Source organism: Esox lucius, chromosome 18 (genome assembly GCF_011004845.1).
Source record: "Esox lucius isolate fEsoLuc1 chromosome 18, fEsoLuc1.pri, whole genome shotgun sequence".
In the NCBI taxonomy this organism is placed as follows: domain Eukaryota; kingdom Metazoa; phylum Chordata; class Actinopteri; order Esociformes; family Esocidae; genus Esox; species Esox lucius.
In genome coordinates, this window is record NC_047586.1 from 11,757,003 (window position 1) to 11,772,117 (window position 15,115).

The 15,115-nt window shown below is 40.5% G+C and overlaps 1 protein-coding gene across 2 annotated transcripts in view; it reads left to right on the forward strand.

The window, feature by feature from the left end:
• scara5 (scavenger receptor class A, member 5 (putative)) overlaps window positions 1-13,394 on the forward strand; it is a 50,371-nt gene extending 36,977 nt beyond the window's left edge. The window contains exons 7-9 of one of the 2 annotated variants that reach the window (XM_010882563.3): window positions 394-468; window positions 8,372-8,560; window positions 11,864-13,394. In XM_010882563.3, coding sequence (XP_010880865.2) covers window positions 394-468; window positions 8,372-8,560; window positions 11,864-11,997 — 398 coding nt within the window. In that variant the 3' untranslated portion in view covers window positions 11,998-13,394. The remainder of the gene's footprint in view (window positions 1-393; window positions 469-8,371; window positions 8,561-11,863) is intronic. The other variant, XM_010882564.3, reaches the window with a different exon arrangement.
• Window positions 13,395-15,115: the final 1,721 nt, after the last annotated feature.

Consider the following 15,115-nt stretch of genomic DNA (forward strand, 5'->3'; position numbering starts at 1 on the left):
TTTGAAAGTCTAATGACAAGTGATTACATTTGTGGGGGTTCAGTTTAGGTTAACAAGATTATAAGGTATCCAAATAGAAATTGAGCTAAGTTCATCTGGCTTCCTTCTTGGTGTGAGGCCGGGGGACAATTTTCGAGCTAATTTATGTCCCTCCAGCCGTGGGTAGAAAGGACCCTCTCATCCATGTCTTTCAGTTATTCCAGTAAGACCATTTGCAAACCTAATTCCGCTTCAGACCTAATTCCTTAGTAGCCAGAAGTCAACCACCATTCAGAAGAGAGGTTGGAAGGTCCTCTTGAAATGTCCAAATATCTTTTTCAGTGACATGATGTTGTATATCAATTGTTACTCCTAAAGCTGCCACTGTTTGGTGTTCTGTCTTATCTTTCTTAGGTGACAGAGGAGATAGAGGACCAAAGGGTGAGAAGGGAGACCAAGGCAACCGTGATGAAAGAACAGGTGATGCCAGTGAGTAGTGAAGAGTTGTTGAAACTCAAAATCCTCTCAATGATCTTTAACACTGCTAATTCATAAACATGTGTTTTTGTAATATGGTTTAGGTAAACAACGGTAGGCTACAATGTTAACAATAAGTGACCCACTAACCAACATTTGGGGAGGAGGGTGAGGGGGTCTTTCTATTGTTAGCTGGAGCCTCTCATCTGGCACAGAACACTTGAAAACAGGGATGTGACAGGATTAAACAGAAATGTTATGGATTGAATCACAGCATCAATACATCTTTCTTCTACTTGTGCTTGGAAAAGCCTTCATACCTGTGTCCAAACCACTCAGTATGACCTATTACCTCAACAGATAATTAGTATCAAAATGAATGCCCTGCTTTCTTTTTATTCACAATATCTGATGCATGAACAAACAGGTTAGAAGGCCTTGTCATACTGAGTGGCCTGTTTAGTTTTATGTTGCCTGCACTCGCCCACCGACTGGTCAATTATTTCAATGAAACCACAATGTTTTTTCAAGTAGGGGAAAGAAAACAAACCTGCAAACCTCAATTTCGTCCCTCACAGGAAATAATATTTTTTCTTAATGACATCATTACGCCCATTTTGGTGTGATGAGAGCTGGAATGGTGTTCTTCTTAAAGTGACAGCTCCCAACATCTGAATCAAATTTCTGTCCATTAACTACAAGGAGAAAAAGATTGGCATTCTACATTGAAAGCCATGTGATTTAAGAGGGTTGAGGGCAAAATCGTATTTTTTTTCTCCTTTCTGAAATTGTTTCCATAACGGTCAATAGCTCAGGCCGGTGGTTGATGAGAAACAGTGGTATCACAAAAACTGTAGGCCCTCATACTGAGACCCTGCTAAGACAATGTAGGGCTCTTTCAGTTTTGTCTTTCATCTATAACATCACAAATGACAGCCATGCGTATCCTGACAGGTAAGAGCTGGGGCTGTGTGCACGTAATGTAATATGACCAGCTGTAAAATATCAATTGTTGACGCAGTGTTTCATTTCACCTTCAAACGCAACCACCTTCACACCCACACAACCATTAACCATCTGAACATTAATAAGAGTCCATCTTCAACTGAATTAAACTTGGCGTTGGCAGATTATTTTTACAGGACAAGCACATTTGAAGCGTCAATCTGGTGTAAGACAGCCAAGTTAATATTATTATTATTAATATGACTGCATGCAAGCTCACGTTTTCATTCAGCGGCCAGTTTATTTGGTACACACATCTAGCACACCTGTTTTGCCTCCAGAATAGTCTTAATTCATCGGAGCATGGATTCAACAAGGTTTCGGGACCGTTCCTCTGCAATGTTGATCCAAACCCGATGGCATCACACAGTTGCTGGGGACTGCGGCAGTCAACTTGTTATAATGTCAAATCCGGACTCTTCCATTAGCATGAACTCTAAACATGTAAAGGTGCACACTAACACAGTGCACTCAGAGATGCATGGCTACACACAACACACACAAAATGCACAGCATAGTCATAGTCCTTTAAACCAGAAATGTTGTTGAAAAAGGCTGTTCGGTTCACTGCCAGATGTTGTAAACTGTTCCTCTAAGATTAGACTTCATGGCCTTCTTCTCCTTTAAGAAAAGGTGTAAAAGGTTTGGTAGGTTGTCAAATTTTTATGTCAGTGTAGTTCTTTTTTCTTTCAGTGATCAATTATCGTTTATGCCATGATGTTAATGTGCACATACATGCCAAAAAAAAGAAAACCTATTTAAAATTATAGTTCTGATGACATTCAATATGTAGCCAGTACTCCAATGTGGCCCAGTACTGAAATCTGCCAAACGCATTATTTAAAATGGGCCTGTTTTGTACAGTGTTGACAGCATGGTCTTTAGTGCTCTTTCCCCTAGCAATAAAACAATTCACTTTTTTTAACAAATAGTTTAATTGTGAAACTGCAGAGAGATGTAAGGAGTATGGCAGTATAAAGGAGAAGTACTGTTTTTCAGTCTGACTTTATTAGGCCCTGTGTTATTCTATTCATGTGTCTCAGGAAAAATCTGCTAAGAAGTTTTCTGTTGGATGTGTTACAGGCTTTATTGTTTTCCTAATTTTCAACATTGAGTTTTTATGTGAGAGAACTGATTAGGAACGGCGTAGTTTGGATTCTCCTTGTTAGTTGCATGTATTTAATCTGCGCAGGTCAGTTCATTAGTCAGAATACTTTTGCACCTACCACAGCTGGTATTTCAGACCAGTTGTTTCCCCACTGCTTGAGTTGAAAAAGAAACATGCAGGGAGAGCAACACTTTAGTTCTCTCTCCCACTTTGATATAATAAAGGCACCTGACATTTTGGTTGATTATTATTTACACTGCCTATTATAAGTATATATGGTACCAGGCATATTTTTGGACACACCTACAATTTCAAGGGCATTTCTTTATTTTTCCACATTGTGGAATTTTATTTTACGTTCTCCAAAAGCAGCCACACTTTGCCTTGATGACAGCATGGTACACTCTTGGCATTCTCTCAACCAGCTTCATGAGGTATTTACCTGGAATGCAGGTATCATTGTTTTATCTCCCTACATGCTGTTATTTAAACGGCATGCCTATCAAGTTTTGAAAACACAGTCCAACACAAAGAAAGTGGGGTGACGTCAGAGAAGATGGCTTATCCAAAATTATAATGTAGCACATAATGGTCCCTGTCATAGTTCTCACGTTTCTTTTGTTGAGATTGTAAATATGGAACTCTTTTGGAGTCTCAATGACAGTAGTTCTCAAATATTCTACCTGGGAAAGTACTGCCAAAGCTACACAGTTGATCTTTATGGATATACTGTCTTGTCTTTGCCACTCGCTTTCTTGTGACAACGTTGTCTGATCTTCTCCAATCATATTCCACTGAGACAGCACAAGCTTTACTCCGCCTACCTGTCTCTATGTAACAGTACACTCGGTTCAATTTTTAATTTCCTTTTGCTATGAAGCAACATTTCACAGTGCTGTTACAGGTGTATTGTTTTTTAAGTGCTATTACAGTAAGTATGTTTAACTTCCCCTTGTTGGCTGTGCTACCTATTCCACACAGATTCTCAGCCACACAGACCCATCAGTTAACCTGGCTCAGCTTTCATTGAACAGAAGCGAACTTCCTGAGGTGGTACCATAGAGATGCCTAATGACAAAATAAAAGTCCTGCCAACATGCTGTATCTGTCGCGGACACGTGTTTTTAGTCTGCCAGATTGGCCGCATGTCTCAGTCCAAGGGTAGAACGGTGTTCAGTCTCCCACATCTGTAACACATGAAAGAGATGTTCAGTGCTCTCTTCAAGCCTGTGCACCAGATTTATGTTAAGCCAATTGGAACGCCATGTGACTTTATATTTTTATGAACGCTTTTAAGCTAAAAACAACAGCAACAACAAAAATACTACAAAACAGCAGCTACATTTAACTGGCGTACCTGGAATATTGTGTTAGCATTCTGACATGTTATGCCAGCAGCATATCAGCCCGGATTCCGTGGTTGGTTTGCCTCTGAAACTAAGTGCTGTCGGTACTGGTAGGCCCCTGTATGGGAGACCAGATGCTGCTGGAAGTGGTGTTGAGGGCCAGTGGACATATTTAAATTGGCATTTCAAATAGCAAATACCAATGCCCCAGGGCAATGAAGGGGACATTGCTCTGTGTGGGGTGTAGTCATTTGGATGGGGAGTTAGACAGGTCTCCTGACAGTCACTAATGAACCCTTCTGGCCATAATACCCCTGTAACTATTTATTAGGTTGTTGATGTCAGTTTGAATGTGTTCACATTTAATGTGGTTAAAAACTTAAAACATCTATTTCTACACTGCATTTATCACTATCTTTGCATGCACAACACACACACACCTGTCAAATTAGGGCCGTTCGTACAGTTTTGTTAACTTGTAAGTACTTTTTTTCTTAAACTCTTAATAAAACTCCAAACTGGCGAGACTTGTAACCCAGACATTCTTAGATTTAAAACCTATAATTATGCATTCTGTTTGTTTGATCTTTCTCTACATGACCACTGATCCAAGGTTTACTGGGAAATGTAATGAGTACAATGGTTTAATCACCAAAGCACTATATAACCTGTTCTGAATATAGCAATTCATCTTTTTGTGTTATAAACATTGCTAGCTTTAACACTGAATCATTAACACTTCTTGTGGTGGAGTTTTGAATGCCAGTTCTTTAGTAGTTTCATGGAGTTTGATGGAACAACATAACATATATTTGATACTTCAATTATGTTTTATAACTGACATGGATTGTTCAGGTGGACATATCAATCCATAGCTGTGGTATTGGTGGATAGAATGAATAATTAGGCAAACTTAATTAACTATTGAATTATGCAACATAATGCATTTTTGCATGTTTTAATAAGTGTAAGAGAGGTCCACAGCATAGGTTTTGAATAGACACAGTTTATTCAGAATGCTCTCAATTGTGCAGCGGTAAAAGTTCACAAGGATCGTGGGAGACAGGCGGACCTTCTTCAGCCTCAGCAAAAAGTACAGGTCCTCAGAGATGTGGACACAGAGGAATTTGAAGCTGGGCTCACACTCCACCTCAGTGTCTTTGATGAGAACTGGGGAGTGACTGGAGCCTTTAGACTTACTGTAATCCACAATGAGCTCCTTGGTTTTCTTTGCATTGAGGGCCAGTTTGTTGTCAGCGCCCCATGCCACCAGGCGCTTGACCTCCTCCCTGTAGGCTGAATCGTCTTTGTCACGGTTCAGGCCTACCACCATGGTGTTGGAACTTGATGATAGTGTTGGAACTGTGTACAGTCGTGGGTGAAGAGGGAGTACAGTAGAGGGCTCAGCACACAGCCTTGTGGAACACCAGTGTTCAGGATCAGGGTAGAGAAGGTGAAGTTGTCTAACCTGACAGACTGGGGTCCAGTTGCAAAGAGAGGGGCTGATCCCCAGCTCATGGAGTTTGTTGACCAGCCTAGAGGGGATGACCATATTGAATGCTGAGCAGAAGTCTATGAACAGAATTCTCACATAGGTGTTGGTTTTGTCCAGGTGGGTCAGGGCAGAGTGTAAAGCCGTGGAGATGGTGTCCTCTATAGACCTGTTCGACCGGTAGGCAAACTGGTAGGGATCCAGTGTTGGGGGGAGGCAGGACTTAAGGTAGGCCAGGACCAGTCTTTCGAAGCACTTCATGATGGCGGGGGTGAGTGCGACAGGTCGGATGTCATTCAGGCTAGACGCAGTCGACTGCTTCGGGAACTGGCACAATGGATGCAGTCTTGAAGCACGTGGGGATCACCGCCTGGGCCAGTGGCAGGTTGAAAATGTGAGTTAAGCCCTCAGCCAACTGCCCAGCACATGCTCTGATACGCCCAGGGATGCCATCAGGACCAGCAGCCTTGCGTGCATTCATCCTGCTCAGTACAGACGACACATCTGCGTTGGATTTTCGGAGGGGGAGCTCGTCTGGGGGGAGCTCGGCTTTAATCTTTTTTGTCCCTGTCGAAGCGAGCATAGAACCTGTTCAACTCGTCGGTGATGGAGGCGTCGCTGGCTATGGGGATGGGGTTCTTTGGCAGGTAGTCTGTGATGGTTTGGATGCCCTGCTACATGCCTCGAGGTTTGGAGTTGTTGATGAAGTGCTCCTCAATCCGCAGTCTCTGTTCATCCAAGGCTTCTGGTTGGGGAAGGTCTTTATTAGTTTGTGGGTGGTGACATTGTTGAGGCAGATGTTGATGTAATCCAGAACGGAAGAAGCATATGTTTCAATGTCTGTATGGGAGTCAATGGTGGCCTTAGTGGCAAACAATCTCCAGTCTGTGTGTTGAAACTGGTGCTGTAGTATGACCCCTCTGGCCACACTTTGACTGTTCTCACTGATGGTTTCACTTAAATGAGGGGTAAAAACTTGAGGAATATGAACAGTGAAAGGTGATCAGACTGTCCCAGGTGGGGGAGGGGAATGGCAATGTAAGCGTCACAAATGTTTGTATACATGTGGTCTAGTGTATTGTGTCCTCTTGTGGGGAAGTAGATATTTTGGTGGAATTTGGGAAACACATTTTTCGGATTTTAATGGTTGAAATCCCCTGAAACAATACAAGCACCATCCAGATGTGCAGTTTGCTAATAGCAGCCTGCAGTTCTTTCATTGGTAATTTAGCATTAGCATACGGAGGTATGTAGGCTGCAGTAACAACAATGGATGTAAAATCTCGAAGCAAGTCAAAAGGCCTGCACCTAATCATCAGGTACTTCAGATTGGTTGAGCAGTGACTTCTGGTTATGTTAGTGTCTGCACATCAGGCTTTGTTTAAATGCCCAGACCACCTCCTCTGGTCTTACCAGAGTCCTCTTATCAGTGATATCAAAGATTTCGATGGCACTTTGTTCTTCACCTTTCAAAAAAAAAAATCCTACATTTTATGAATATCTCAAATATATATACAAATTCCAATTTGACCATGATTTGCTAACCTGTCATTTGAACTCACTGAGACTTTTGTCACACCAAGCCAGATAACTAGACTGTCCTATTACCCTATAATTAACGGGAATTGGCTGCCTTAAAAAACAAATACCCAGGCCTCAACAGTATTTGGCCAGAACTCTTGTTTTCTCTTTGGGAATTCATTGGCCCATTGCTTTTAAATTCAATAAACAACTCTTTAAAAATTCCTTCTATCAAACAGGACCAAAGCACAGCCAACAAATAGTTTGGAAAAGCATGTGTTTGGTTTGGTCCATTTTGATCAAAATGGAGAACACGCTTTTATGTGAGGCAGACTCTCCTTCAGTGATGTCATCTCCCTAATGTTATCGATAGCTATGCAGTAATATTTCTATGTAGTACTGTCCCTTGGTGCATCCAACAAACATTTGACGGACTGCTTATGTGCTGTGATGGACTATTTTAGGATTGTCTCCTCTTTCATTCATATGTTTCAAACCCTTTACAATGTGCATGTTGCTCCAGTTCTCACAGGCCACTGCACTTTTAGTTAGAGTGCAAGATTGTCAATTGCCACCAGTTCTATTTGCCTTGTTTAGAGTTTTGCCTTGTTTAGAGTTTTATCCTATTAGTATTAAAGGGTAGTCAGATATTTCATATTTAGTATGTAACTCTGTTGTACCTCATTCTTTCTTTCTCACTCACAATTACATTTAATGGGCTGCCTCCGCTCTTTCCACTTAATGTCAATCAACAATTATGACAGAAGACTTAGCCTGCTGTCTATATTGGACATTAAACTCCAGGGTAGAATTTCAGCGATTGAAAAGGCTCATTCTCTTTTAATCATCCTAAAAACAGTGTCTTGAACAAACGAATCCAAAAGATATGTACTGTATTCATTAATCAAAGACATGCTGGTAAACCAAGCTGTGCGGTAAATCAACAGGAAATCAACTGGAAAGGGCCCACTGAATATTACCATCATCTTTTTGACTTAAAAGGGTGTTAAAGTTGTCTTACTATTTCTGGCCCCTCTGTCCAGGCATGAGCAAATGTCATGCAGCCCATGTTGTTCACCACTAGATTACCCAGCATCACAACATGCCATTTTTCGGACCATTCCAACTATGCAAGCGATGTCTACCACCCCTGTTTTTAAAGATAAATGATTTCCCAGATATTCTAATGAACAGATTAGATGCATAGTTAGCCCGCCAAGCTGCTATTTCCTCAGGTGTTGGCAGAGAAATCAGAATCAGAATCATTTCTCAATGTGAAACCAATATGTATCCAATGACGTCAAATAAACGCTTTGAATCTGTAGTCCAAGTCTTCGGACTATAGAGCCAAAGAATAAAAAATAACCTTACTGTCCCAATTTTTTTTAATGAGGAGCTTCCCACAATATCTGCTCATTTGCTCCTCTCATGTGTGTGTTTTAGTTGGCAAGACACTGGTGAGACTGGTGAATGGATCAGGCCCTCATGAAGGAAGAGTGGAGGTGTTCCACGAGGGGCGCTGGGGAACAGTATGTGATGACGTCTGGGACAAGAAAGATGGCGATGTGGTGTGCAGGATGCTTGGCTACACAGGATCCTTCGAGATCCATAAAACAGGCCGGTTTGGCCAAGGTAAGCCACTTAGCCATTTATGACCACCTACTAATGAGCCAAATACAGTACACAGGACTCAGATAAACTTAAAGATAATTTTTGTTTCCATTTATTTTTGTAAATGTATTTATACGTTTTATTGCACACAAACATTGGAATAAAATTCATATGTTTATAGGGAAAATCATCATTTTCAGCAACCAGCGTTACATCACATATACACATGAACACCTCTGTTAAGTCCAATCAACATTATGGTGTATTCATATTATTTATTTATAAGGTAAGGACAGGGATGACTGGGTGGGTTATGTCCTTTAATCATCCTTCATATTTCTCTACGGTTTGACTGGAGTCCACCTGCGCCAAAATTCAGTTGATTGGAGAGGATTTAGATATGTACATACATCTCTATATAAGGTCCCACCTGTGACAGTGCGTGTCAGAGCAGAAAACAAAGCCATGAAGTCCAAGGGACTCTCTGCAGACCACATGAGTGTGATTATTTTGAGGCATAGATATGGGGGAGGGTATGAAAAACTGCTATGGCATTGAAAGGTCCCAAAAGAACAGTGGGCTCCATCATGGTGAAATGATACGTTTAGAACCACACAGGGCAGTGATGGAGAGCCCAGTGTCCACTCTGACCGTCAGAGATTCTCTGCAGAGGTGAGACAACCTACCAGGATGACAATGATCTCTGCAGCACTCCATGAATCAGGCTCATATGGTAGGGTGGTTTGATGGAGAGTAAAAGACATATGACATGCTGTCTGAAGGACTGTGAGAGGCATGAGGAACAAGATTATCTGGTCCGATGAGGTCAAAATGAAACTATTAGGCCTGAATGTCATGTGATACTGTACGTTTAGCAAAAACAAGGTGACGCTCATCACCTGGCTAATACCGTCACTACAGTGAAGCGTGGGAGCAGCCTGCTAGGGAGATGCTTCTCAGCAACAGGAAATTGGGGACAGGTAAGGAAGAGCAAAATACAGGAAGGTCCTAGGAGAAATCCTGATACTGAGTGCAAAGGACTTCAGACCGGGGCAAAGTTTAATCTTTCAGTACGACAAAGACCCAAAGCACACAGCAAAGACAATTCAGGAGGATCTTCAGGACAAGTCTGTGAATGCCCTGGAGTGGTCCGGTCAAAGCCTGGAGTTGAACCCCATTAAATATTTGTTGGGAGATTTGAAGATCTCTGCATCACTGATGCTCCCCATCCAATATGACAGAGCTTGAGAGGATTTACTCAATTATAAATTAAATCTATAAAACAAGAAAATGTGGAGAATGTGAAGGAGTCGGAATAATTTCCAAGAGCACTGCACATTATATTCTCTAGGTCTCATAAATCAGATATAAGCAAACAAATTTTACAAGTTCCCCTTTACAAATCTGTGGATATTTGGCTGGATGAAAAGTTACTGATTTAGTAAAAAAAAATTATGAAAAGATTGGACTAACTTTTTAAAAGAAATTCAAGCCACTTCATAGTCTCTTTTGGATTATGGGGATATAATCGATATGCCAGCAGCTGCTTCTACCCTTGAACCATTATACACTGTTTCACAGTGCCCTTCAGTTCAGGCTTTATATGAGGACAGTTTTAAGACTCATTATTGCATTTTGCACCAAAGGTGGGATGGGCCTACAAGCCAGATGAGAGAAGGACGCTCTTCTGTTATTTACAAAGCACTCGTGCAGGAACTTCCAGTAAATCTTCCAGTATATGATTAATAATAGACAGTGCCATCATATGGGCTTAGATGTGATTTCAATCTATACACTGTCTGTATAAAGTTGTGATCATATTTATAAGCAGAAAAAATGCACAGATACAGTTTTATATACACAGACAGTACCAGTCGAAAGTTTGGACACACTTGCCCATTCAAGTGAATCTCGCATGATTAACAATAGACAGGGCTGTCATATAGGCTTAGATGTGATGGTAGGTAGATTTGAATCTAAAGAAAATACAATACACAGTACCAGTCAAATGTTTGGACACAGTCTGTGTAAAGTTGTGATAATGTTTACATGCAGAAAAATCACAGAGTATTATATACACGTACAATACCATCAAAGGTTTGGACACACCCGTTCACTTCAATTGGTTGGTTGATATAAATTAAACCTCATTATAGATTAAACCACATTAGGCTGTGGCTTTAATTTATGTTTGTGAACTTATCAAACCTGCCTATGGCAACTAAGGCAATATAGATTGAAGAAAGAGCACTAGGGTTGAAAAACAGACTGTGTAATACTGTCCAGCACCCAAAAGCATTCCCATCAGATATACTGATGTATGATGGAAAATGTGTTCTAGCACCGCATGATGAATTCTTTATTCCAAGAACAACCACTGAAAACTGTTCATTTGTCGAACATTTATTCTGCACAACATTTCCCCGACAGCAACAATTATTTAGCCATTCCAGAGATATTGACTGACTCTTGATGCTTTTTCATCTGAATTGAGGAACAGGCACTGGAGGGTTGGTGTCTTGGTTTGTCTGTCTCCCCGCTCTGTTTTAAAGTTAATAACCTGTCACAGTAAATAACTTTTTAGACAGTTTCCATTGCAATGTTCTCCTCTTGACGCTTTGGACTGCCCTGTCTGGTGACTGTTGACAGGGGAAAGGATAGAAGAGGGGCTCGTCCCACTCCTTAGAACCTCTGTGTGTTGTGGAGACAGCATGCTCGGATCCCACTGCCAGATATCTGCCTCACATGAATGCCTCCTATGGCTCCCAGTGGAGACTGGTGTGATAAATAACTCGGACGAAGGTGCTTCATGGAAATCTGGGTGTGGAGCTTGACTGTGAACAGGCCAGACCATGCTATAACATACGTTGTCTTTTCTTTAGATAAAGGATGTGGTTTGAGAGGATACTTGGCTGCCCCTATGCAATTCTTTTTATGTCCTTCCTTCATCAGTCTTCCCGAAATCCACATATTTCCACAAATCCCGGACACTGTTGACTTATCTAGAGCAGTGTTTCCCAATCCTGGTCCTGGGGACCCAAAGGGGTGCACGTTTTTGTTTTTGCCCCCTAGCACTCACACATCAGTTTTAAATGTTGCCCTACCACTCACACACTTGAGTGATGTATTCAACCTATCACCAGGTCTTTAATTTGAATCAGGTGTGTGAGTGCTAGGGGCAAAAACAAAAACACGCACCTCTTTGGGTCCCCAGGACCAGGATTGGGAAACACTGATCTAGAGAGTTCTTTATTAGTAAGTGAGAGGCTGAGAGGAAAGTTGTGCACTGTCAGGAAAATACTGAATACATTTCTCTCTGTCCAGGTTCTGGGCTCATATGGATGGACGATGTAGCCTGCGTTGGGAATGAGGACACCATTCAGAAGTGCAAGTTCTCAGGCTGGGGCAAGACAAACTGTGGACACGTGGAGGATGCGGGGGTGACATGCAACACCTAACACCCACCTTCTGAACTCACTCCTAGTTCGGTTCCGCAGAGAGAATTTGCAGTTGACGGGGCAGCGTGAGGTAGAGGGACTTGATCCTGCAGTCCTACAGCCATCCACTGCTGTGGACGTTCTGTGCAAACACAGTTTGACCTCTTGCAGGCCATTGTCTTCAGTATGTCAAGTATAATGCTGGTACTTAGCTCGGTTTAGGGGCCAAAAAAAAATCAGGCATTTACTAATTATTGTCTAGTTGTTAAAGATGCAACGAAAAGCAATGAAACAAATGTCAACTTTTTGCCTGTGGAGCCAAGCACTGAGCTCACTGTCTCCATCCAGTCTTTCACAGATTGCAGCCAAAAGTGACACTCTCTTCATTGACAATTGCAGGGGCTGTTTGCAATTGTCAATACTGAGGCTTGGTTTATGTATGGCAACCTTGACTCTGATCATGATTATGATAAATTAAAGCCTAAAGGCTAGTAAAGGTTCTTGGAAAATATCAAGCAAAATGGTAAAATAGTATTCAAAATGAATTATGGTTTCTCACTTGAAATATACAGGGAATTATGAATTATTTTGTCAAATAAAAGAATGTTTTAAGATACTTTCACATTTAAACCAGGTGATAAATTGGTGTGATGGCTGTAAGAAAGTCTGCAGTATTTCTGATATATTTGATTCTTTTCTATAGATGATTTGGTGCTAAATATGGGATAAGTAGTCAAATGTGCTTCGGTCCTGGGGACAAGGACTGTCTTTCGTTATTTCAGATATTATTCTCACTTTTATCCATTACATTTTATGGTAGGGGTGTTGCAGCGCACAGCTAAGCCAAAAGCCAAAGATTACCTCAACCTCCCCATCTCTGAGTATTTTTTTCAGATCATGCTTTGCTCATGAGAAAGTTCTTTCAACAGAAAAGGGAGAAAAATATTTTCTAACGAAATTCTACTGAAATATTTTCATAGAAGAGATGTTTTCTGTTTTTATTTTACAAATGTTACTTTCTATAGTATATGATCATAACTTGTATAATCCGGTCAAAATATTATACAGTCTGCTGATCTGCCTGTGAATTTAAAAACATGTCATTCTTGCATGGAGCTTCTCTGTTCTGTAAATTCATCACTGGGAGGTAATGCTTACATTTATATGTTGAATGTTGCAGACTGCTTTTGGTTTGTATAAGTTCCAGCTGTTTGGAACACACTATACCATACCACGATGATGATTTAGGGTACTAAGTGGGATTGATTAGTTATGGTATGTGGCCCAGTTGCCCTAAACACCAATTTTATTGGAAATGGTTTAATTGACAAGGAGTGTAAATATATTTGTATTGTGCTGCTCATAACACCCAGACAATAGAAAAGTGTGAAACATTCAAATAAAAACAGTACATAATACTTTTTACTTGGTATTTCTTGCTTAGTTTTGTAAAAAATGATATTGTACTTTTAAAGGAATAAAACTATTTGTTTAGTACATGTGGATTTGTTTGATTAACATAAGGATTTCAATACAAAAGCTAAGTAATCCTAGACCATATTGTATCTACATCAATTGAACAAGTGAAAAATGTCAAGGAAGTTGGATATGGCATCTCTGGATGACAACTAAAAACAATTACCCTAAAAGTGTTTCCACATGAAGGACTGATATAGAAATTATTGCTGGAGAATCACCTGATCACCTCAGCATATGCTGAGTCTCGGGAGAACAAAGAACCTGATTCATGTCTGAATGGAAGATGTTTCTAATCAAGACATTTTAACCTTTATGGAAGAAAATATATTTTTGGCAGGTAATAGCACATATTTTGATGTGAAATGTTCGGGTCTTTCATATACACTGTTTCACACATTCCTGTGTAAAAGGGGCTTAGAATGTGAGCTTGTCTCACATTGTTTTCTATTTTCAGTTTTGTGTGAAATGAAAACAACAGCAAGTTTTTTGTTTGAGCTCTGACATTAAAATATTTATTAAAAGATAAGTGTGGTTTGCAGATGGATACAGGAAGCTGATTATAAATAACTAAAATGCAAAATGATCTGCCTTAAATCCAAGAAGACCTGTCTCTGGCATCAGCATTCAACACTGTCACATACAGTCAGCTCTCTAGCAGGGTTTGTAATAAAAATAACTGCAACCATATACAGAGATTTTGTGCTAGGAGGAGTGGGCACAGTAACTATACCTTTTCAGTCCATTTATGGAAAGAAACAACATTGTTCAGAGCAGTTCAGGGTCACATCACATAACTCAGAGAGAAAAAACTTCCACCAATCCGCTCTGCTTGAAGAGTGAATAAAAAAAATGATCACGTTCCTCGGCTGTACTTTGAAGTGCTACTCCAGAGCCCTACAGAACTCTCCGAAAATGCCCGTGTGTATTCTGGACAGGATCAGCTCTCTAAGAAAGAGTACTCCCCGAAGATTTGACAGGCGCTGCATGCTATTGAAAACTTAAGAGAGTTGCGGGTGGCCTGCATTTCCTGAACACTTAGAATCTTGGAAGATGAATGATTACATGTTCAGGGGAAGATGCATCTGAGGTTTGTGTTAAAACAAACAAATTCTGTCAAATTATTAATTACCATTGCACACTGAGTGTGATCCAAAATACTGTAATGACCTAGAATAAGCCAACATTTTCAAAAGGAATTTGATTATTCAAATAATTGACGTGGCCTTTCATATTTAAAGTTGGAGTTGTGCATCAACGTTCAATCCACGTCTTGACTCTGCTGCTAGCTGGATACTGGCTGAGAGCTTAACCCTCAAAATCTTGTTGGGAGTGGCTGTAATGAGTCAGGGTCAAAGGTAAAATTGGTTATCACAGAATTTGGGGGGAGCTTTTTATTCCCTTATGAGGGAATTTATAGGACTAAGAGGAAATCTTAAACACTGTTACAGTCAACCCAGTATTTTTACAGGGTTTAAACTGAGTGACAGAATTGCGTGCATAGAGTGACAATCCAACAATGACTTCAAGCCATTTAAGAACAACTCAAATTGTTGAAATTCATCATTACTCCCCTTTAGTTTCTAGTATTCCAGATTTGCATTTACTATGCCATGTCTATATCTATGAGTACCGACAGTACGGACTTACAATAGAATTTACA